General features: G+C 44.8%; 2 protein-coding genes and 2 non-coding genes across 4 annotated transcripts in view; 3 read left to right on the top strand and 1 right to left on the bottom strand.

Annotated features, from left to right (window-relative positions):
* The window catches only part of PARG (poly(ADP-ribose) glycohydrolase), a 112,512-nt gene extending 97,432 nt beyond the window's left edge, over positions 1 to 15,080 (bottom strand). Inside the window, exons 1-6 of the mRNA XM_048505540.1 lie at positions 14,562 to 15,080; positions 12,623 to 12,689; positions 9,491 to 10,492; positions 7,587 to 7,770; positions 6,352 to 6,474; positions 4,911 to 4,994 (exon numbers count right to left, since the gene is read on the bottom strand). Coding sequence (XP_048361497.1) covers positions 4,911 to 4,994; positions 6,352 to 6,474; positions 7,587 to 7,770; positions 9,491 to 10,492; positions 12,623 to 12,689; positions 14,562 to 14,802 — 1,701 coding nt within the window. The 5' untranslated portion in view covers positions 14,803 to 15,080. The remainder of the gene's footprint in view (positions 1 to 4,910; positions 4,995 to 6,351; positions 6,475 to 7,586; positions 7,771 to 9,490; positions 10,493 to 12,622; positions 12,690 to 14,561) is intronic.
* A 50-nt stretch (positions 15,081 to 15,130) lies between these two features.
* Positions 15,131 to 23,147, top strand: TIMM23B (translocase of inner mitochondrial membrane 23 homolog B). Its single transcript, XM_048505541.1, has 4 exons — positions 15,131 to 15,459; positions 17,743 to 17,801; positions 21,530 to 21,623; positions 23,051 to 23,147. The coding sequence occupies exons 1-4, from the start codon at positions 15,354 to 15,356 to the stop codon at positions 23,137 to 23,139; spliced, it is 348 nt and encodes a 115-aa protein (XP_048361498.1). The 5' UTR covers positions 15,131 to 15,353; the 3' UTR covers positions 23,140 to 23,147.
* LOC125438663 lies at positions 20,153 to 20,357 on the top strand. Its single transcript, XR_007245370.1, has one exon. It is a non-coding gene; the product is annotated as a small nucleolar RNA SNORA74 (small nucleolar RNA).
* Positions 22,431 to 22,627, top strand: LOC125438664. Its single transcript, XR_007245371.1, has one exon. It is a non-coding gene; the product is annotated as a small nucleolar RNA SNORA74 (small nucleolar RNA).
* Positions 23,148 to 24,457: the final 1,310 nt, after the last annotated feature.

A 24,457-nucleotide genomic window follows, 5' to 3' on the forward strand; every position in this document is an offset into this window, starting at 1 on the left:
GGGCGCTCCAAAGGGTGATCACTACTGCTCAGAGGATTATCAGCTGCCCTCTCCCCTCCTTGGAATAACTCTATAATTCCCGAAGCCTAAAAAAAGCCCAAAATATTCTGAGAGACCCGTCTCATCCAGCACACTCTCTTTTTGAACTGTTACCATCCGGCAGACGCTGGTTTTGCCCAGTTAAAAAGGCGGAATGACAAAAGCTGCAGACTCATTGTGCCATGACGCAGCAACAGTATTGTAGTAAAAGAGGGGAAAAGATAAATTCCACTCATAGTTCCACCCTTTTTTCATATTCAGATAATCAGGCAATCAGAGTCTAGAACAGGGTTTTCACAGCGAGGAATGCTTTGTTTTGTAAAGCCACTGAACTGCCATTTCAACAGCCTTGATCGTGCTGTCAAGCATTTTCTGGATGCACGCATGAATAGGGGACAACTTCTACTTCAAAGAGGAACCCTTATTTATTACATAACCAGTTTACAGAGTTCTGTCTGCTGCGCATTTGAAGCAGCTGTCAACAGAAACTATGGAAAATGGCTAGGCTCAGAGATGAATGGAACTATGATGCTTCTGGCCGTTTCCCCAAGCGATGTTGATGGAGACCCAACAACAGAACTTCTGTCATGGCCTCAATTTCCACAGCTCGTTGGGGTATTCTGAGCCACGGTTTGGCAATCAGAGCCTCGAGAGTCACAGCTTCAACCATCAGATATCTAACAAGGCCAGCTTCAGCTCTTGAAAACTTATAACCAGGTCACCAAGACAGACCAGGTCACCCAGACAGCCCAGGCAGCTTTTTACCATCTGCGGCAAGCACGGCAATTGGCCCCATATCTCTCCCATTCCAATCTGGCCACAGTGATCCATGCCACGGTCACCTCTAGACTGGACTACTGTAACTCGCTCTACGCGGGCTTACCTTTAGCCATGATCCGGAAATTGAAACTCGTGCAAAATGTGGCAGCCAGGCTCCTCTCTGGGGCAACAGCTAGGGGACCGATTATGTCGGTCCTATACCAACTGCACTGGCTGCCTATCGAAAATCGGGTCATGTTTAAAGTTTTAAGTATTGAACCTTCAAAGCCATCTTCAATGGCCTTGGTCCCTGCTTTACTTTGAGGGATCGCTCTCCCTATATCAGCCTCTTTCTAGCCCCTCCGGCCATCGGAGGCAGACCTACTGGTGATCCCCTGGCCATATTATCCAGCTGGCTCCTCTACAAGGGCCAGGGCCTTTACAGCTTCGGCTCCCCTACCTGGTGGAACAGGCTTCCTAGATCATTGTGGACTTCCGCGTGGACTTTACAAAGCTCGCCGCAGGGCCTGTAAAACGAACCTGTTCCGCCAGGCATTTGGCCAGCCGGGATGATGACAACTCCGCCATAAGAACAGCTGGCCTCCCGTGGGTATATAAAGGGGGAGGGAGGGGCTGAAGCCATCGGGAGTTTTGTTATTTTATGTATTTATAACTTATATACAATGTTCTAAGCTGTTTTTACTTGATGGACACCGCCCTGTGCCTTTGGGGAGGGCGGTATACAAATATAATTAATTAATTAATTAATAACCTGAAACCCTTATTGGCTTCTAAGGTGTAACAAGACTGGAAATCTAACTCAAGCTGCTTTAAACCCTGTAAGAACTTCCTGCTGCACATGCTCTGAGAGAGTTTTGCTTTACTGCAGAAAAAGCATCTTCCAGTAAATGCCTGAAAAATGTGCACCACCTATTGTGGCTGCCAGGAGAAGATGGTTCGCTGCCTATTCTCAAAAGCCACGTTACGGGGTGGCAGCCGACGCAGCCTCTGAAACAGAACTACCAGGACCGATTTAAACTAGACAAAAACTGTATGGTTTTCAGGAAAACCAAGATGGAAACTGAAAGGGAGCAAATGACAGTGTTATTGCTGAGATGTACAATCTTTTGCTGAAAGTGGAAACAGACTTTGGGTATCATATGCAATTTTGGGAATAATACCCAACTTGAGCAAGGGGAGAACATAAGTTCCAGTCTGAAAGAAAACTTTAATAAAGCGATGTACCATTGGTCTATAACACCAGGAAACCAGCAAAGATGTATAAAAATATTTGCAATATGCATTGGAAATGTGAACATCAAGAGGGGACTTTTTTATCACTTAGGGCGGACTTTTGGAAAAGCTAAGGAATTTTGGAGGTCAATACATACAATAATCAAAAAGATTTTAAAGACTAATGTACAAATGAAACCCGAGGCTTATCTGTTGGGACTTGGTTTCTTTGTAGGGACAAGGTCGCAAACTCCCCCTAGTGAAAAAAGTTTATGCTGGCCCACGGGGGAGGGGGGGGGGAGAGGGAGCTGTTGCCATGATTGGGGTTAAGTGGGACCGATCTCGTCCACCACTGCCCCATCACAGGGTTCACTTCCCCTTGTAAGGGTACTATGGCCCACGGCTGTTTCAACAGTCTGTCAGTGGAGTTCGGGCCTTGAAGAAATGAAGAGACACACCCACCATGTTGTTTGTAGCCGCCAGCTGTTGAAACGGAGCTTAATTTTTTGGTGGAGCAAACAGGGGGAGACCGAGAGTGCTAGAACTCGCTCCTGTGCCTCCCACTGGCTGCCAAACAGCAGCTCACTGCAGGGATGATCTCTGCTCCCAAAGGGCATGGAGGCAGCTGGCTCAATGCAGCCAGTGTCGGCAACAGCTGGAGGCACTGGGAGCTTGTCCCGGGATGAAGGGAGCCTGCCAGCTCACCCCCGTGTCCACAGGGGGTTCTTGAGAAGCTGTTGCAGAATCTGCAGCAACAGATTGTCCTCCGGCAGTCTTCTGATCCAGGTGTCCCTCATAATATCACTCCAGAAGCCTCTAGATGGGAGGATTTTTTCTTTTTTTCAGGGATTGGAAAGAGCCAGCATAGTGTAGTGATTAAGAGCAGGTGGATTCTAATCTGGAGAACCGGGTTTGATTCCTCACTCCTCTACCTGAGTGGCGGAGGCATATCTGGTGAACCTGCACCTGCACAGTTCTTCAGAGCTCTCTCAGCCCCACCTACCTCACAAGGTGTCTGTTGTGGGGAGAGAAAGGGAAAGGACCTCGTAAGCCACCTTGAGTCTCCTTACAGGAGAGAAAAGTGGGGTATAAATCCAAGCTCTTCTTCTTCTTGGAGGATTTATCTTCTTTCATGGTAAGCAACAATTGAACTTTTTTCTCAAATCTTGGCCAGGAGCTAAGAATCTAGCACCTGACCAGAACAGCAGGGCTATTCAAACTGGAGAGGCTCAGCCCCCTTCGTCCAGGAGTCTTTGCAAAAATTTGCATAGCCCCACCTGGACTAAGGAGGTGTGACCTAACCAGCCAGAATGACTGAAGGAGAATGAAAAAAAATGGCCCACTTAAGAGATTGATTAACACGCCAACTTTTTCACCGGTGAGGATCCAAAGTGGCTTTCTCCTCTCGTCCTACCAATAAGGTACGTAGATTAGGCTGAGACCATGTGACTGGACAAGGTCAGCCAGCGAGCTTCCATGGCAGAGTGGGGATTCAAACTTGATCCGAGACTTAGATCATCTCCCAGGAAACCAACCACTGAACCATTGTGGAAGTATTCCAAAGGGGTACTTCGTATGGGTCAGCAGCAAATTCCCTAATGACTTATTCTCATCAGTATTTTCTCACAATACTAGAACCAGGGGGCATTCATTGAAAATGCTGGGGGGAAGAATTAGGACTAATAACAGGAAACACTTCTTCACGCAACACGTGGGAGTGGGAAGTTTGGAATATGTTAACAGGAGGTATGTCACCCACCCGGATAGCTTTAAAGGCTTGGACAGAGTCTATGGAGGAGAAGTCGATTTATGGCTACCAATCTTGATCCTCTTTGATCTGAGATTGCAAATGCCTTAACAGACCAGGTGATCGGGAGCAACAGCCGCAGAAGGCCATTGCTTTCACATCCTGCATGTGAGCTCCCAAAGGCACCTGGTGGGCCACTGCGAGTAGCAGAGAACTGGACTAGATGGACTCTGGTCTGATCCATCTGGCTTGTTCTTATGTTCTTATGTTCTAATCTTTCAAGTCCCCTAGCTGTACAGTCTAAAAGTGCCATGCCTAACATTAGGACAGTGAAATAAGGGTTTGTTTATTCTCAAGGGACTCCCTAAACATGCAGGAAAATATCACTTTGTCAGAATTTTTTTACAAAAGGAGATCACCCCCAGCCTGAATGTTTCTGAAGCAAGGTGTTTTTTAATAATTTGTTGAGGTCCTGGCAGTGATAAAAGAGCTGGAGAAAGATTGAGAAGCAGGCAATGTGGAGTTATAAAAAATTACAGCAAATGACAGAACTTCATAGAAGATTTCAGACTGAACTGCAGACAAATTTCTAAGAGTGAAGTAGAAAAAGTAACATTTTAAAAGGCACAAGTCTATAGGAGAGAACTAAAAAAGTGTTCTAGGAGCACAGAATACACCTTTACATGCTAAAAAAAAAGCCTAAGTCCTTCAGGGGGCCAAACTTATCACTCGTTTTAATTTAGGCAATTTTGAGACATGTGTCAAATGTCCAAACACTTCAAAATTGAGAAACAGCAGGGAAGCATTAGCTGCCATAACTTTGCAAAAACTGTCCAAGCATTTCCTTGAAAATATTCATCAGTATTAACAGTACATTTTATTTTGCAACTTGGGAGCCAATTTTAGAATCCCACCTAGAAATGGATTTTATTACTTTTGAATTCAGGGACCATTATATCCCAACACAAACTTAAACTCTAACAAATAATCTGTACTACTCCAAACAAAGGAGTATTGATTTTAATTGACGGTGGGGGCAAGAAAGTATGTAATAAGCAACATTGCAAAACTTTTTAAAATGGTTTTCAAAAATTTCTACTTGTTGCTACTGATTCTTTATCTAAATATTTACCTTCAAATCACGGGAATTGGTGAATTTCTTGAGCAATGACGTCTGGATAAGTTCCCATCGGCTGCCAGCTGTCCTATCGCCATTCTTTAGAAAGAACATAGATGATAATCTTAAACGGATTTTGTTAAGAAAATGACCTTGACTTTTAACCAAAAAGAGTGCAAAGTCAAAACAAAGTCACTAAGTATTCCTAACAATGATGCTACAAATAATAGAGGTGGAAAAATGGAAAAAAGACTATTTGCTTAGTTAAATAAAGTTTCTTTGTTTTAAACACTTGCACCACTGGTTCTGGTGGGTTTTCCAGGCTGTGTGGCCGTGGTCTGGTGGATCTTGTTCCTAACATTTCACCTGCATCTGTGGCTGGCATCTTCAGAGGTGTATCACAGAGGGAAGTCTGTTACACACTGTGTCCAGAGAGAAGGAAATGTTTTGGGTATATATTGTCCATGTCCCAGGGTAGGGAACCAATCAGTAAGTGTTTGGATGGAACTTGTTATGCAAATATGTGGTTGATAGTATTTCTTTCTTTCTTTCTTTCTTTCTTTCTTTCTTTCTTTCTTTCTTTCTTTCTTTCTTTCTTTCTTTCTTTCTTTCTTTCTTTATTCATTCATTCATTCATTCATTCATTCATTCATTCATTCATTCATTCATTCATTCATTCATTCATTCTTTGGATTTTTATACCGCCCTATCCCCGAAGGGCTCCGGGTGGTGCACAACACACGATCACAGAACAATCATAAAATAACTAAAACCTTTAAAACAGCGGTAGAAACAATAAAACTCAGTGGAATAAACATAAGAAATATAACAAGTGGCGTCCGGCAACCCCATTAAAAAAAATCCTCTCCCAAGAGGGAGGGACAGCGAGTCCCATTGGATGACAAAAGGCCCAGATGTAAAGAGCCAAGAAAAGGGGGGGGCACCATCAGCGGCCGGACCCTTCAAAGGCCCTGCGGAACTCATTGAGATCCCGCAGGGCCCGGACAGCTGGAGGAAGAGCGTTCCACCAGGCCGGGGCCAGAGCTGTAAAGGCCCTGGCCCACGTGGAGGCCAGCCGCCGTATGCAAAGATGTGGTTGACAGAAATGCATCTAAAAGGTGATGCCAGTCACAAAATATTGGGAGCTGCCCAGGCAAGCTTCCTTCTACAAAGGGATGGAGCTGATTTCTGAATGGGTGCATCCTGCAGGAAAAAAGGTTATCCCTCCGGAGTTTTTTATGAAGCTGTCAGGCTCCCAATGGGGTAATGGAAAGCCAGAACTGGCCCTTTGCTTTGGGGGAGAAGACAGGTACCAGAAAAGACATCAGTGGGCCACATGAGGGTCCACAGGCCAAGCTGATGATCAGTGATGTAAAGCACATCTAAATATGGTAGATGGTCAGATCCACACAGGTGTATTGCCTCAATGTGTGACACCCGCAAACATTTGGCTCACCTCATCTTCCACAGGATACAAATTTTGCTCCGAACAAGGCATTTTGACATATTTATTGTCCCATGAATCTTTATAATGGGTTGGAAAAGGTTTAGGCACTTCCCCTTCCTTCAGAAGATCTACCTGCAAAAGCAAACAGGTAATGAGTGCTGTACTAGATACTCCTGCTAAACATGGCCATAAAGGAATTTTTAAAATCACGTTACTTCTGGTCTTTCATTTATTATTTGCAAATTCTATACCACTCAGAAGAATGGGCTTTTAACCAGCTTTTCTCAACCTTTGCAGGAGTCTCAAAACACTTCATAGCCGCTTTCCCTTCCTCTCCCCACAACAGACACCTTGTGAGGCGGATGGGGCTGAGAGTGTTCTGAGAAATCTGTGGCTGGCCCAAGATCACCCAGCAGGCTTCATGTATAGGAGTGGGGAATCAAACCAAGTTCTCCATATCAGAGTCCTCCGCTCTTAAACATTACACCATGATGGTTTAACTCAAAAAACAAGCAGTAGGCATACATAGTGTAACAATGCCCACTTGCGAAGATTTTAATTGGACTTAGTCAACATTTATGTTCGTTTATTTAATCTGTATGCCATCCTTCCCAACCAGAGCCAGGAGCTGCCCCACCCCATCCAAAAGTCTTCATATGAAAGACTGCTCAACATGTCTTTTTCTGCAAGGAGCAAAAATGTGTCAGTAGATCCTCCATACAGATCTTGGGGATCTGTGTGAATGACTGAGTTAGTAATTCTACTATGAACTAGAATGTACTCCTGCTCATTTTCTCCTGTTAAAGATATGTGTTTGTTCATAATGCATAACTATTCTCAAGGGCTATAATTCTGAACTTTAGTGTCTGCTTATCACATACAATCTGTTCCCAACAGGTGGTGATTCAAAAGATAAATATACCTAAAGCTTCAGATTGAATCCAAAAAAATCAGTATTCCCTTAGTTAAAAAGAAAGGACCCAAAAGGGCCTTCCTTTCCCTGCCCCTTCCCCCTTTTGGCATTTATTATGTTGTTATTTTGTCTCCTCGATCAATTCCTACTGAAGATGAGGACGTATGGGGACATTTTGTATGGGATAACATGATTGATTTTATTGACATATGTTATAATGTGGTGAGCTGCCCTGAGCCCACTGACGGAGAAGGGAGCCTATAAGTCAATAGATACATAAACAAATAAAAGGATTCAACTCATTCAAATGCAAAGGATTCAACTTCCATACTCTGATTGTCACTGTGTGATTGGCTGATGGTCTCAAGTAAGGAAGACGAGCTCCACACATCGGCATTCTTCTCAACTCTTCAACAGGTGTCCCGAACCATTTTCTATTCGTTGGAAGTGGGGGCGGGGTATATCTTGAAATCTTTCTTCCTGGCCTGTGAGGCTTTACTTCACATGGCTCATTCCTGCCATAAAGAATTAAAGCAGAATCAATACCTGGGCATCCTTTCCTTAACAGCCGGAGGAAGTTTCAGTGACAAATATGGGCAGTTTTGCCATTCCCTTTGTAAATCACATCCAAAAGTCGCACAGTAATTCAACACCACCCAAAACCTGTACTAAGGAAGCCATTTCTTCCTCCATAAGTTCAGTAGTGTGGGACCGTGGGAAAGGGGGCACCTGCGGAGATCAGGATCCCCCCCCCCAATCTGAGCGGGCAGCTTGGCTAGCCACCACCCCATTTGCAAAGCCGGGAATTGGCTTTGCAAAAGGGGTAGTGGGTTGCTTGCAGAGATCAGAGCTCCGATCACTGCAGGCAACCCGGTTCATCGACTCCTCACTTGCAAAGCCAGCTCACTGTCTCCCTTCTTTGCAAGAGGGGAGAGAGGGTAGCCTGTGTGATTTGGAATTCCTGATCCTGCAGGCAGCTAGGAAAGCTGAAACCTGTACACATTTTTCAGGATTTTTTTTTTTTTGTAATTCTGTTTTACTGAATTACCACACTTATCTAATCCTGGCTCGGCCAAAATATATCAACAGGAAAACCCTCTATTTCCCTGCATCAATTGTTCTGCCACGATACCAACGCATAGATAAACAAAAGAGGCTATGCCCATGCAACTCAGGCCAAGTAGAGACCCTGGAGCACACTCTGTTTCATTGTGCAAGATTTGCCAAGATCAGAATGACCCAACCCATCATTGCTTCACTCCTATACAATCATTTAACTGATGCTCTCAGGATTCCTTTAATCTTAGATAATCTTGATCCTTACTTTTGCGAAAGCGTAGCAAAATATCTTTTAAAGAATATAGACGCAACGCTAGATGGATACTAAGCATTAGATTGCTATCATCATAACAACAACAATGTTGCTTACATTAACTATTTGCTACTGGTATACAGTGCCTACCCCTGCCAGCAACCTTTGGGTGCACGGTCACCCAAAGTCAAATAACCTGTGGGTGATTCATTGAGAGATGTCGTAGTTTTGTTATTGATTGCCAGATGGTGTGACAACTGAAGGCTGTGGCAATCTATTGGAGTCAAATCAATTGTTTGCCCATTTCCTTGCCCCCTATCCCTTGTTCTGTGTTAGGTGCCACTCTAACAAACTCTGTGTTTTATAGTGGAGTGTTGATACTGTATGCTGTTGTGATGCCTGGGCTCTGTTGGTGGGTTTTCAGTCTGGTCTGTGGAGAGGCGTATGGGAATGGCACTTTTGATGAGTCCATTTGGACTAAACTATTGATAAGACTCTGAGTGGTTGTTGCATCCATCTGTCTTTTATGGACAATTGTTTTATTGTATTTTGGAATGTCAATAAAGGCTTGTCTATATCTTCAACTGTTCTGCCACTCAATTTACAAAACAGCATATTTTAGTGCCACAATAAACATGCTGCAACTTCTTTCTACTAATGTCCCTCCTCAGTTACAAATCTTAAGTGTGTTAATCTCGATAGATCAGGACCTGCTTTCCGATAGCCTGTGGGATCCACCTATCAGTTCTTCGTCATATTGGCCAATTGGCCATGCTGGTAGGGGCTGATGGGAATTGTAGTTCCTGAACATCTGGAGAGCCGCAGGTTCCCTACCCCTGGTATAGACCAATCCAATATCCTAGCAGTAATGCTAACAGAATAAAAACAGAGAAAAGAGTAAAAGAAAGGCTGAAAACAATTACCTTTTTTCCTCTGTCCTGCTAATCCTGGCAAAGTGTGCAGTAATTTTAGAGTCCTTCTTCCCACAGTGTTTGGCACCTTTGCATTCTGACGACGCAACTGGTGAGACTACGTATGCCTCAGACCGCGTTTCCACCTGTTTGGCTGGATTATCCACCCCTTCCAAATCAAGACTAAATCGAGCACCTTCACTTTTCCGGGAAGGAAATGGAGGCTTCCTTTCGACCAAGTCAGCCTCTGCCCTTTGAAAACAGGAGGATCTGTTTGGTGTTTTTGATCCATCAAAGTCTTCCTGGTCCTCGAGAAGGGGGCTTGTTTCCTCATCAGCCTCTGAGCCCTGGCAGCTGTTTTTGGAATTATCTACATCCATTGGTGATTCAGGTTCACTCTCTCTCTCAAAAGGAGGAGACTCCCCCACGCACCCTCGATCTCCGTGTTGGGAACTGTGCAGATCTGACGAAGATGCATCGCAGCCGATATCGGAAAGCGGGCTCTCGGGAACCACACCCACCCTGTCCAGCTCGGGGGTTATACAAGTAAGATGCTCCAAGCTACAGTTGTGAAATGGCTGTGGATTTTGTATCACCACTTGCCTTTCCACATTGCCATCTTTTGAGGCTTCTTTTTCATTGGCCACCTTTGTAGGGCTGCCTGATGTGAGCTTCCTGTGAGGGCAGTTCTCAAGGTTTTCGTTGCATCTCCAATAAAGCTGACTGCCGACTTTGTGTGCTTGATTAACATTGGCGTTCTTCAACTGGTCTCCAACCTGGATTTCTTTTGTAGACTCTGCTTCTGGAAGTGGGTCCCGACATGTTTCCTCCATTTCCCGTTTATGCAGGATGCCACCCTGAGTTAAGGCCACAGGACTGGGGTTCACATCCACAGATAATCGCAAAGAACTCTGATGAAGAACATCCTTTCTCGTGTCATGTTCAAAAACATGATCTTTCTTTCCTGATGCCATTTTGGGGTCAGCTTCTGTGCTGCTAGTTTTATTTTGCAAGCTGCGAAGGAAGAAACCAAAAGCAATGACTGAAAATGAGTTTTTGTGCCATCATTACCAGAACTAAAAGAAATGTTCATCTCTTCCTGTTAATTAATTTTGACATTAAGCTAATTTAAAAATTTCAACAAGTTTGTAGTATTCTTTTTTATTAAACTTAAAAGTCAATCTTACAAAAACAATAACTTTTAAACAACTAATACTAGCAGATGTACAATTTTCCACAGATTTTGCCTGAATACGATTAATAAGTCACAACCAAATGGACCTCGCTCAAATCATCAAAATTTTGATCCTTCTGATGGGAAATAAGCTTTATAATTGAATAGATTTCATATATTTTATCCATCAAGTTTGAGGCTGATTCCGCATGGGCCAAAAACAGCAGTGTGAAAACGGTGTGAAAATGGTGTAGATGGGTTTAAAACGGTGTAAAAGGGTTTATACTGTTTTCACACCGTTTTCACACCGCTGTTTTTGGCCCATGCAGAATCAGCCTTAGATTTTCAGGATCTCCTTCCAAACACCACTTTTGCTGCTGTAACCAGATTCAACAGACTGTAATTTTGGAAAGATCACAGAAATATAGTTTAGTAGCACGGTTTCCAGGGTATTTGCAATTTCTCTGTCTAAACTAATTTATAATTTCCTATCTCATTCCAACATGCAACTGCCTCAGGGCAAAGCTATCAGCCATGAATGAAATCTGGTGATAAATCTGTAGCATTCTTTTTTATTTCAAAGCTTTTAACGCTAGGTTCTGCCACTTTCCTCACTAATGCGACATACCTCCCACTCTCCCATTATGTCTACTTGAAAAGATACTTAATGTTTACTATAGGGTCAGTAATGACCCAGTGCTTACACAAGGAACTACCTTCACCTATAATGGAAAGTGCCATCAAGTTGCAGCTAACTTCTGGTGACCACATAGGGATTTCAAGGCAAGAGTTGAGCAGAGATGATCTGCCACTGCCCGCCTCTGGTAACAACTCTGGACTTCCTTCAATAAACCTGCCTCTTTTCATGCTTTTGAACTTCCATATGTCACTCCTACACCCAAAATTGAACACTTGGATGTTAAAAAGGAACTTGCCACAGGGACTGTACTTCTCCAGAGATTGCACTGGCTCCGAATTTGTTTCCAGGCCAATTCAAAGTGCCAATGTTTTCATTCAGCATGCATAAAAGTATCAGAGATAACAGGTCCAAGGCACAAAGCAGAATCAGAGAGATAGAAAACAGCACAGTAACAGCAGGATAATACACACAACAGTCAATATGTATAATCCCAGACTGAAGCCCTGCTCCCATTATAAAAGCACCTTCCTAAACCATTCCATTATATCATATTCGGTAGGAGCGTAGATAAGAGGGATTCATACTTTGTCAAAGCTTCCAGCATGGCCAACTGGCCATGCTGGAAGGGGCTGATGGGAATTGTAGGCCATAACATCTGGAGTGCCAAAGGTTCGCCACCACTGCCCCATAGCCCTATTACCTTTACAGAAGTGCTTTCTTGAAAAACTTATATATACGCCTCGCAGAATGACAAAAGCATGGGAACCTTTCTGACCTCCTACAGGCAGGTCATTTCGCAAGGTGGGGGTCATCACACAGAACTCACATATGCGCGGCCATTAACTGTAGTCTTCTTGCATTGGTTATTAGAAATGTTTTGCTACTTGACTGCATTGCTTTACACAGTGTAATAGGGTTCTTAGTGAGAAAGGGGTGCAGGGCATATAAGCTCATCCAAAACTTGAGAACTACTGGAGCTGGCTGTCTCCATAGAAATGATAACATTCTGTCTCCTAGCATGATAAAAAGGTGGTGAGCACATGAGAGAGGACCTTCTCCACTCTGCCCCTGAGCTTTGGAACTCGCTCCCCCTGAAGACCATGGCTTGCTGATCACAAAGTAAATTCACAGCTGAAATGATATTCGAAGCTGGTACTTCACACCATAACTGCCTTACCAACTACTTTTGTGTTAATTCCCTATAAACACAATTAATCCAGGTCTAGTAGACCAAGGCAGGCAATGAATTCCCTGGGATATGCAGGACCCTAAGAAATAATCTTTAAAGTGTTATATGATCCCTTTCAACAGCACAGTGTTCCGGCTTTACCTCTTTGAATCCACGGCCTTGGGCCCTTTATTCTCCATCCAAGAGGTAATCCTCCTTTGTCTGTAAACTGGGGAAAAAAATCACAACCATATGTTAGTGCTACGAAGCACATCCAAAAATTATATTAAAACCAAATGGGATGTAATTATTAATATTATTTGCGGCAATGTTCCTTGCAGATGTTAAATGTTTCTTCTATGCCTCAGATCAGGGCAATTTCCCACACACAGGCAGAGGAAACTTAGATTTGCCAGTGTACAGAATTCAATAGGGAGCTACTGTAAATTGCATCTTCCTGAAGTGCATATCTGGATGATTTGGTGATAACTGCCTGGAGGATTTAAGCATCTAACTTTTTTTAGTGCACTCTCATAACTTTTTATATTGGATAATCTATGTTTCAGCACACTGTTCTTTAAACCAAAACACATCCGGGATTATGAAGTCCAATATTGTTTTCATTAAATGTTAGGGGTTTTTTTTTACAAGATATATATTGTTTGAATTAACAATAAAATTAACTGGCAGAAAATACTTCCAGATGAAGGGGAGGGGGAGGAAAATCTAGGACTAGGACGAACTAAAGTGACAGACACAAACACAGAGCAAACACATCAAGTTACTTCTTAAACAACAGAAGGATTCTGGCAGAAATTTGATGATATTTACTTGGAACTAAGCTACACGTAAATAAATGGGACTCGTTTCCAAGGAAGGACACAGAGGAATGGAATTGTTACTTTCACTTTGTAAAAGATGTTTAACCCTCACCAGGCCTTAGTATGCACATTCCCAAAATCTTCACTACTCTCTTCATGCACATGCTTAAGTAACCTCTTGCAGCCTTGAAAGTCCTGTTTTTGTTACTGAAATCTTAACCAGCTTTATATAGTTAAACATTTTAATGTAATAATATCTATCACTGTTTAAAGCATAACTTTTGCCCTCTCTGAACACATTTATGTTATCACAGTTCCAACAGCTTCACTCGGTTTTCATTAGCACAAGAAAATTCAGAATAACAAGGCAGAGTTGTGATATTTATAAACTGGGTCAAATACTGTTGACTCCCTCCCATTATTTGCCTGATGGACACTGTCAAATATCCCATCCATTCAAGAATATCCTTGTGGGAATTTCATTTTAATTGCTAACTGATATTTTGTGAGGAGTATCATTTCTGTTACTTTTTAGAAGGAACCGTACAGTTAGTACTTTCCCCTTCAGTATATCACACAGGTGAAATGTCCAGTTTCTGATTATGACAAACAGTAACCAGGTTTTTTTTAAGTGTTACAGCACAATCTGACATATGCTTAATCAGAAAGATGAACTGCTTGACTCAGAGGGGCAGTTTTCCGAGTAAGAATGCAGGACTGCAGCCTTTAGAGATCTGGAAGGAGATGTTACTTTCAACTTCAGCAGTCGCTCCTTCCTAACACCCAGAGGCTGCCATTGCAAACAAATAAAAAGTGGACAAACTTCTTCCCTTTCTCTCCACACAAGAGATACAAGAGAGAGATGTGAATGGCCCAAGATCACCCAGCAGGCTTCATGTTTAACAGTGGGGAAATAAACCTGGTTCACCAAATCAAAGTTTGCTGCTCATAAAGGTGTGGGGAACCAAACCCACCTCTCCAGATCAGCTGCTCATATGGAGAAGTGGGGAATCAAACCCAGATCACCAGGTAAGACTCTGCCTCTCATGTGGAGGAGCAAACCTGGCTCTCCAGATTACAGTCTGCTGCTTACGAAGAAGTGGGGAATCGAACCCAGCTCTGCAGATCAGAGTTCAGTGGGCACGTGGGGGAAGTGGGGAATCAAGCCTGGTTCTCCAACCCAGAGCCCAACGCTCTTAACCACTGCATCCTCCTGGGGGTTCACCCCCCCCCCCCAATTTCCTCAGAGCCCTCCCCCCAAGGGCTGTTTCCGCACGCACCTTTGTTCCCCACCGTGCCTGCGGAGCTGCCTTTGCTGCTGCTGGGCCCTCGCTCCCTGCTGGGGGGAGGAGGAAGAGGAGGAGGCGGGGAGGGAGGAAGAGGAGGAGGCGGCTGCTGTGTCACTTCGCTCTCCCAGCAAGGGGGCTGTCCCTGCTCGGGGCTCCTGGCGGCAGAGGCAGCGAGGAAGGGGTCGAGGCGGAGTCTTTTCCTGAGGCTTTCACAGCCAGGCCCCGCACTCATGCTTGTGAGCAGCGCCCCCAGCCAGCCGACCCCGCTTCTCTGATTCGCCTCCGTGCCCCCCACCCAAGTTACCGAGGGCGAGCCAAGGGGGCAGTGGCGGGAAACGAGGGACCCGCGGGCGGGCGAGGGGCCACCCTGAGGAGAACGAGGCTTCCCCTCCGCATCCTCCTCGGCCGGGAAAGACCAACCGGGGCCGGCCCCAACTTTTCCCGCCCGGGGACGGTGACAGCGGTGGCGCCTCACGGCGTCCCACCCCCCCTACAGGCAGCGGCAGCAGCCTGCCCACTTCCGCTTCCGTTCCCCCGCAGAGCCGTAAAGCAGCAGCCGCCCTCAGCAGCGATGTCATAAAACGATGTCGTAAAGCCCCCGGCCGAGCCGCAGAGCAGCCGTAGCAGTAGAAGCCACCGCCCTCGGCGGCGGTGTCATAAAGCGGCGTCGTAAAGACCCCGCGTGCAAGACCCATCGCCGCTTGACGGCAGCTTCGGCCTAGCTGCGGAGGAGCGGCGGTTTGGTTTCACGCGGAGGCTGCCGGGAGGAGCAGGGCGGCCTCCATGATGGAGGGGAACTCCAAGGGCTCCGGCCTCGGGGGGCTCTTCGGCGTCGGGGGAGGCGTCGGCGGGCCGGGCTATTCCCACGCGGACCTGGCCGGGGTTCCTCGTGAGTATTGGAGGGGGGGGGACGCTGGAAGAACTCGTTGGGGGTAAAATAGGGGCTCAGGCGGCCAACCAACACGTGGGGTCTGGAGAACCCCCGGAATTGCGGCTGGTCGCTAGACGGTTCCTCTGCGGGGAAAGGGCGGCTTCAGAAGGTGAACTCTATGGTATACCACGGAGACTAGAAGAAATGGAAGTCTTAGAGTGACATCCAGGGTTGCCAGCCTCCAGGTGAAACCTGAAGATCTCCCGGAATTACAACTTCCGCTTGGGAGCCTCCCAGTTTCCTTACATTGCTTCCCATTAGTGAATGAGGGGTCGATTCTAGGGCGCCTTTTATCATGTATTTTAATCTGACCATTGACGGTTGGTAGCCACCCTGAGGCCGAGTAAGGCGTGGGGTGGGGTTGGAAACAGAAATAAAGTAAATAAACCCTTCGTAGGAGGGTGAAATGGGCTTTTCAGAAGCCTTTTCAAGGGCAGTCATTTGGCGTTCCTGATGCTATCAAGGGCATGAGGAGGAGTTTGCGTTTCTACCCCATCTTTCTCTCCTGTTAGGAAACTCAAAAGTTGCTTACAAACTCCTTTTTCCTTCCTTCCTCTCCCCACTTATTTTATTTATTTATTTATTTTTTATTTATACTTTGGGCTTCTAGACCGCCCCATCCCCGAGGGGCTCTGGGCGGTGTACAGCAGATAATAAATACAATTTTAAAACATCATAAATAGGCTAAAACTTATAAAAGCAGCGAAAACTAGCTAAACATTAGCATTTAAATGTAAAATAAATATAGGCATAGGTGTAGGTGGCGCCCGGTGCCTAATATTAAATTCTTCCACCCCCAGGGAGAACGGTAGGTCTAGATAGATGTTATAGCCCCAGATGTAGAGGCCGGCGGAAGGGCCAGCGGAAGGGGGCACCATCAGCGGCTGGACTCTCCAAAGGCCCGGCGGAACAGCTCCGTCTTGCAGGCCCTGCGGAACTCACCAAGGTCCCGCAGGGCCCGAACAACTGGTGGGAGAGCGTTCCACCTGGCCCGTGTGGAGGCAGGTGAGGCTGAGAGAGTTCTGAAAGAACTGCGGCCAGCCCAAGGTCACCCTGCAGGATTGAGGTGTAGGAGCGGGGAAACAAATTCTGTTCACCAGATAAGAGTCTGCTGCTCCTCTGGAGGAGCGAGGAATCAAAACCAGCTCTCCAGATCAGAGTCCACCTGCTCTTAATTGCTATACTTCTGTGAGGCTACCAGGGAGCCATTGTATCCTTTTAGGTTCGGCTTTGGGAATATCTCCACCAACGTTTCCTTTTTCTCCAGAACGTGACTGTCATACACAGCGCGAGGGACTCAATACTGTTTTTAGGCATTGCCAGTGGGAAGGCTCTAAACCAGGGATGTCCAACTGTGTCCCTCCAGATGTTCCTGGAGTACTACTCCAGTCTGCCACTACATAATGGCAGGTTGTGTTATCAGTCTGAAAAGGGGTGATTGGGATCTATTACAGACTGCATGGAGACAGAACAGAATAAAAACGATTGTCAGTAACTTAGTCAGAATGCTATCGTGCTTCTGGATTTGATAAAACAAATTCAAGGACAGTTTTTGTTAGGTGTAGCATTAATAAAATTGTAGTCATAATGCTAGAGAAGTGAGACCTAATTGGACTCAAAGGTTAACTTGGGGCTTGAGTCCTGGGATGAGTTCTAAAAGCTTCTGAGCTTGTACAAAGTGTGCTTATAACTATTAAAAGCTGTTTTAATTCCTAGAATTAAAACCTAGGGCAAGGGACCCCCAACATAGTGCCCATAGAATCTGCTCACATCTTTTCTGGTGCCTTCCAAGAGTTTAAGGAAGTAGTTGGGCCCAGGTGGGACTTTTGTCCAGCTACTGAAGATTTGATTGGCTGTACAGATATTTTAAAATGTTCCTTTGGCAGCAGCTGCCACCACAAGAAGTGTCTATGCTGTGTTACTGAAGCCTCCTCCTTTTGCAGTAGCCATTTTGATGCCGTGCCCACCATTTTGTGTCAGAATTCCTAAAGTGCTTACAGGCTCAGAAAGGTTGGGGGACCCCTATTCTAGAACATCAACAAAACTTTAGGTAATTGGGCAACTAAATGTTGGAGAACTTCCATTGTAATTGTGGTCACAGAATGGATGCAACCACCTGGTGATTGAATAGGAATTCAAAATAGAATAGCTGCACAATTTTTCTGTTTGGCTGGTCTTGCCTGCTTTCAGATCAAGACAGTAGGTGAACATTATCCTTTGTCTTTTTTTGCCCCCTTTCAGTGACTGGGATGAGCCCTCTATCTCCGTATTTAAATGTGGACCCCAGATACCTTATACAGGTAAGATCTATATGTCTGTTCAGTTGTGTTAAACTTCAGATGTTACTAACAGGCATGACGCTTTCATTTATTTACAATTGTGTAAAATTTGTGCATAGAATACTCTGAAAGCTGCTGGGTGATCTTGAAGCTGTAATAGCTCAGTGAAAAAGCCAATTCTGTGGTGAAAAAGTTCCATGTTGCAGATTATTTAAAAAGAGGCTGGAAATAGTGTCCAACCTTATAATGCCTTTATATTAATCTGTAATAAGGCTTTGTTCTATTCTGGTTGCTCCATCTCAAGAGGGACATCATGGAAGCAAAACAGAATAATCAAAAAAATTGAAGCACTTTCCCTGCATAAAAGGTTTGAGGTATTTGGCGTGACAGGAGTTGTGAACGTGGACAGAGAACGGTCTGTTCTCATAATACTTGCACTTCGATAAAACTGACAAGCAGTACATTCAGGATGTCAAATGGAAAGAGGCGGGGTGTGTGTATAAACAATAGCCAGTATTGCACAAAAGTGGCTGACAGTCAGGACGACTGAATACTTTCAATTTTTGCTACACTAGTGATGTTTACACAGTGAATATTTCAAATCAAGTTTTGTACAAATTCCAACCCGAAAGTGTCTTACAGACTGATTACATGCTCTAGGCTTAAAGTCTGTTAGTAAACGTAGATAGCATAAGTAATTCTACAGTATTAATACATAGAGTCCTTAGGGAGCAGCAGTGGCATAGTGGTTAAAGCAGGTGCATTCTAATCTGGAGGAACCGGGTTTGATTCCCCGCTCTGCCGCTTGAGCTGTGGAGGCTTATCTGGGGAATTCAGATTAGCCTGTGCACTCCCACACACGCCAGCTGGATGACCTTGGGCTAGTCATAGTTCTTTGGAACTCTCTCAGCCCCACCTACCTCACAGGATGCTTGTTGTGAGGGGGGAAGGGCAAGGAGATTGTAAGCCCCTTTGAGTCTCCTACAGGAGAGAAAGGGGGGATATAAATCCAAACTCTTCTTCTAGTACAGTATCAGAAAACCACAAGCTGGCCAGTTGCCGGTACGTTACTGGCTTTAAATGTCTTTTGAGGCTTGTGGCATCTAAGAACATAAGAACAAGCCAGCTGGATCAGACCAGAGTCCATCTAGTCCAGCACTCTGCTACTCGCAGTGGCCCACCAGGTGCCTTTGGGAGCTCACATGTAGGATGTGAACGCAATGGCCTTCTGTGGCTGTTGCTCCCGAGCACCTGGACTGTTAAGGCATTTGCAATCTCAGATCAAAGAGGATCAAGATTGGTAGCCATAGATCGACTTCTCCTCCATAAATCTGTCCAAGCCCCTTTTAAAGCTATCCAGGTTAGTGGCCATCACCACCTCCTGTGGCAGCATCTTCCAAACACCAATCACACGTTGCGTGAAGAAGTGTTTCCTTTTATTAGTCCTAATTCTTCCCCCCAGCATTTTCAATGGATGCCCCCTGGTTCTAGTATTGTGAGAAAGAGAAAAAAAAATCTCTCTGTCAACATTTTCTACCCCATGCATAATTTTATAGACTTCAATCATATCCCCCCTCAAACGTCTCCTCTCTTCTCTTTTCAGAAGGGACTCTCAGTGCCCTCAATGAAAAAAGCTTTCAAAAGGGACTCTGATGTCCTCAGAGAAAATAACTTTCACTGTTCGACAGGGAGAGCGCTTCTCTTGCTTAGTCTTGTTTCAGCTTTGCAGTGTAGAGCCAAATACTTCCAATCTGTTATGCGGTGAAAGTATTCAGTCGTTCTAACTGCCAGTTGCTTTTGTGTAGTACTGGCTATCGTTTGTACATTCAGGATAGACAGAAGCTAACTGTTACTGCATTAGGAAACATGTTGAGATACAATCCGTCCCTGAATACACCGTTGCTTAGACAGAGATCTTTTGCCCTCATACTTGCTTGTGGGCTTCCCAGAAACATCTGGCAAGTCACTATGGAAACAGGATATTGGGAATAAATGGATTACTGGTTTGGTAAATTGCAATGATTGAAACAAACATTTTATGAATCCTTCTGCAATAAAGTTTCAAAGAGCTGGGAACAATTAATATGTTGTCACTGTCATGAGATAGCTATGCCTATAGCACATGTAGAGGAGACTGTACCAGCTGACCCTGGAGCCCAAACAGGCAACTTCTGCTTGAGAATGCCCCTAATGTTTACTCTGGTCCTTTCCATGACAGCACTTAAAGACTATCTGTGGTCCAGTGTCTTCAGCAACATCATTTGCCAGTCTGTTCTGGAAATTAACACAAGCAGAAAGGCACTCTGAGCCTAAGTGTGATCTGCCCCTCGGTTGATGATATAGGAACCACCGATTCGAATTCATTTCTAAATGCCAGTAGTAGTCAGCTGTCTCTGTCAGTGCCATGTCTGTGACAGCGTTACGCTACTGGGAGATGAAGGCACTGTCCGTTTTACCTGTGTGTCACTGTCTCTGTTCTGGAGGTATCTGACACCAGGGTGGGGCAGTACTGTGCTTCTCTAGAGAGTGTGCTGAGCAGCTAACTTCCTGTTCAGTGCTAGTCTGAAAGCATACATACACCCTTGGGTATGTTATATGTTATATAAAATTTTATAATGTTATATAAAATGTTATATAAATGTTATATAAAAAGACAACATTGTTTTCTCAGTCTCAAAGACCATTCTGCAATTATAAAACTCTGTTTCTAAAGTCGTAGCTGTGCGTTGTTCATAATCTGGGCAAAAGACCAAACGTACCATTGAACAATGTTTATGGGCCATTATAACAATGTATAGACTTCCAAATTGATGTAAAATATGGGTAGGATCCTGCCATTTTGCTCATCAGCGTCTCCACATTACGCTGCCGCAAGGACCTTTCTTGATCCAAGACGCTCTTGTAATATGGTGTCACATTGGTGGAAGGATCTTTGCAGTAGAGGAATGTGAACTCACTGCTGGAATGAGCCCTGTAATCTGAAAAACCAGTCATGGGGTGTAGTGATTAAGAGTGGTGGACTCTAATCTGGTGAACCATGTTTGATTCCCCACTCTTCCACGTGAGGCCTGCTGGATACTCCTCCTCCCTCCAATCTCACAGGGTATCTGTTGTGGGGAGGGGAAAGGTCGTTTATTGTAAGCTGCTTTGAGATTCTATGAAAAGGGGGGTATAAAAACTCACCTGAAAAGAACATTTGTCACTAAACAGACATGTACAGTTCTCTTATGGGCTCACCATCTATCTAGCCTTTCATTTGAATCTCCTGATGAACTAAAATGTGCTAAAGGGCTACAAAAAATTTTTCATTGTTGTCTTTTCTGAGAATGAAGAAGAAGAGTTTGGATTTATCTCCCCCCTTTCTCTCCTGTAAGGAGACTCAAAGGGACTTACAATCTCCTTTCCCTTCCCCCCGCCAAACAAAACACGCTGTGAGGTGGGTGGGACTGGGAGAGCTCTGAAGAACTGTGACTAGCCCAAGGTCACCCAGCTGGCATGTGCACAAGCTAATCTGGTTCACCAGATAAGCCTCCACAGCTTGAGTGACAGAGCAGGGAATTAGACCCAGTTCTCCAGATTAGAATGCACCTGCTCTTAACCACTACACCACGCTGGCTCAGTTATATAATATTAGCCCTTTGACAAAAAATGCCAACTTAGTGTAAATGGATGTGAAATGTTAAATATAAGCTGAACGCATTCACATGCAACTGTGTATTACAGGGTTTCTCTCCCCCCCACCCTTTTAGGACACAGAAGAATTTATTCTACCCACTGGAGCTAGCAAAACTAGAGGAAGATTTGAGCTGGCATTCTTTACCATTGGAGGATGTTGCATGTCAGGTTTGGAACCTTTATTTGTCATTACATCCAACTGACAGTGTTAAAATTACAACAGATTGCATATATATTGCCACATCTCAAACAAGCCGGTCAGCGATAACATCCAAACGCCGTCCATATCAGCCGCTTAAACTCCTGCAGCAGCACCATGTTTGTCTGCTGCACCCATATTCAGTGAAGCATGAACCAGCAAAACGTCCTTGCAAACACCGCGATGCCGACACATGTCACCATTGCCCAGCTACACTGATTCTCGTCCCCTGATATGCGCTATCTTCTCTACCTTCCCTCAGCCTGCCTGCTTTTATGTACACTGGCATTCCTTCCTCTCCTGTGAGTTTTGGGCAGCCTGACTACTTAAATGTCTGCCTTAAAACCTTACGCATTATTTCCAGAGCTTATCATTATACTGTAACAAAGTGTCTTTGCAGCAAAGGGTGACTAGCGAACGTTAACTGCGTAATTTGGGAACAAATTAAGTATACGTGTGATTGGTGTTTGGAATATGCTGCCACAGAAGGTGGTGATGGCCACTAACCTGGATAGCTTTAAAAGGGGCTTGGACAGATTTATGGAGAAGTCGATTTACGGCTACCAATCTTGATCCTCTTTGATCTGAGATTGCAAATGCCTTAACAGTCCAGGTGCTCGGGAGCAACAGCCGCAGAAGGCCATTGCTTTCACATCTTGCATGTGAGCTCCCAAAGGCACCTGGTGGGCCACTGCGAGTAGCAGAGAGCTGGACTAGATGGACTCTGGTCTGATCCAGCTGGCTTGTTCTTATGTTCTTATTGCTAGCTCCTCAATTCCAGCAGTTGTCAGCTGTCTTCTCAGTACCGTGTCTGTAACAGTAATGCACTGCTGGGAGAGAAAGATACTACATTTAACCTGTCTGTCATTGTCCTCGTTTTGAAGGCAGTGAAAACAGTGTGTGGCAATACGCTGCTCTGAGAGTGTGCTGAGCAGCTGCCATCCCGTTCAGCACTAGAATGGAAGCATACACATGTGTAGTATCTAGTGGCTTCAACGTATAGTATGCATAGTGTGTATTCTTGTCAGCAGCGTGCAGTTTCACAACACATAAGTGCTGCTGAAGATTTTTCAGTGGCCTGTGATGTTTCTGAATAGTGTCAAGGGAACAAAGTATCGAGGAAGGTATGTGCAGATGGGGGGCAGGTGTCACGGACCAAAGGGCAATCCACTGGAGTCACTCACAAACACACACTCTTTGCTGTGGAATTTAATTGGCAATTCTCTGGTATAACAGAAATCTAGCAACACAGTTGTACTTGCTTGAGTAAAAACTGAGAAGCCGAGATTCTTAAAAGTATTTTTTTCTGTAGAGCTCCTGTTTGCAATAATTTAACAATTTGCCGTGCCCAGTTTTCATTTGTTCCGTTACTAAAACTTGACCTTTGCCTCAACAGGAGCTGCATTTGGTGCCCTCAATGGCCTACGGCTGGGTTTGAAAGAGACACAAAGCATGGCGTGGTCCAAACCTAGAAATGTACAGTAAGTATAAAATTCAAGTAAATACCCTGTCATTTTCCCTCAGCAATATTTGCTCTCTTTTATCCTGTTTTCAACATTTCAAAACTCTCCTGGGTGCTTTGGTATTTTTGAAGTATTTAGCCTCATATTGCTGGGGTCCCTTGTATTTGTGCTTGTTGGAAGTGTCAGAGGGCAGTCCTGAAGTTGATTTCAGAAAGAAATTGAACAGCTTGACTAAATAAGGATTTTGTTTGACTAGAGTGGGAAACGTTAAGTCCTTTCACCAGCAGATGGCAGCCGAATGAAAATCCTCCTCATAGCAGAGAAATACATTGAAGGTCATTTGTTTCGCAGTCATTCTATTCTAACTTTTCAATCTATGTTGGGCTCGGTGGATGTGTTTTGTATATCCATGTCTCAAAATAAAACAGCAACAGCACCTTTGAGAGCAGAATAACAATTGTTTTATATACTGCAATTCGTTGTAACCATTTTCTTGAAAACAAATCATGATTTCCCACAATATGGAATGTGTTTGTCATAGAACAAGTACTTCTGCCTACAGTGTATGTAGTCTGCATAGAAATTAGCATTATCTAATGCTGCAGAGTGTCTTTCATTAAAAAAAAAAATTATACTACCTCTTTTGAGTCCTTACCTCCACAGTCATCTGGAGGAAACATTTTCATGGTCCTAGAATGGGTAGATCTAGTTCAGTGATGGCGAACCTTTTCTTAGACCGAGTGCCCAAATTGCAACCCAAACCTCACTTATTTATTGCAAAGTGCCAACCCGACAATTTAACCTGAATGCTGAGGTTTTAGTTTAGGAAAAAATGGTTGGCTCCTTCTTCCTCTGCCCCACCCACTTGAGCAGGGGCCAGCCTGCTCTAGCCTCCAGCAAGTCTCGTGTGCACCACTCTGTGCCTCTCTAGCATCTCTGCCTCCTCTGTGCCCCCCCCCCTCGGGCAGCAGCCACCCATAGCACAGGCACCAGGCCCACTAGCCAAGTCCTCCCTCCTCACTGCGGTGCGCACACGTTGTGCTCAGTGGCCCAGGCCAGCCTAGAGGTGTGTGTGGGGGGTGGGGGGATGATTTTTCCACCCCCACATGATGAACTCTGTGTGCACGTGCCCATAGAGAGGGCTCTGAGTGCCACCTCTGGCACCCGTGCCATAGGTTCGCCATCACTGATCTAGTTGCTGTTCCAGTACTGCGACATCTAGGAAGAATAGCTTTAGATTTTGTTCCCTTCCTTTTGTGTTAACTTTGTAACTTGTCCAGCAGCCTTTTCTGTGTTCAGAAGACACCCGTGCGCCTTTTGGATCTTACTTCTTCCTAAAT

The sequence above is a fragment of the Sphaerodactylus townsendi genome, linkage group LG08, assembly GCF_021028975.2.
Source record: "Sphaerodactylus townsendi isolate TG3544 linkage group LG08, MPM_Stown_v2.3, whole genome shotgun sequence".
Lineage (NCBI taxonomy): Eukaryota > Metazoa > Chordata > Lepidosauria > Squamata > Sphaerodactylidae > Sphaerodactylus > Sphaerodactylus townsendi.

Coding starts and splice junctions, on each gene's coding strand:
- TIMM23B (XM_048505541.1), top strand. CDS start 15,354: ATGATGGAGGGGAACTCCAAGGGCTCCGGCCTCGGGGGGCTCTTCGGC. Junction 15,460..17,742: donor GGACCTGGCCGGGGTTCCTC/GTGAGTATTGGA, acceptor GCCCCCTTTCAG/TGACTGGGATGAGCCCTCTA. Junction 17,802..21,529: donor ACCCCAGATACCTTATACAG/GTAAGATCTATA, acceptor CCACCCTTTTAG/GACACAGAAGAATTTATTCT.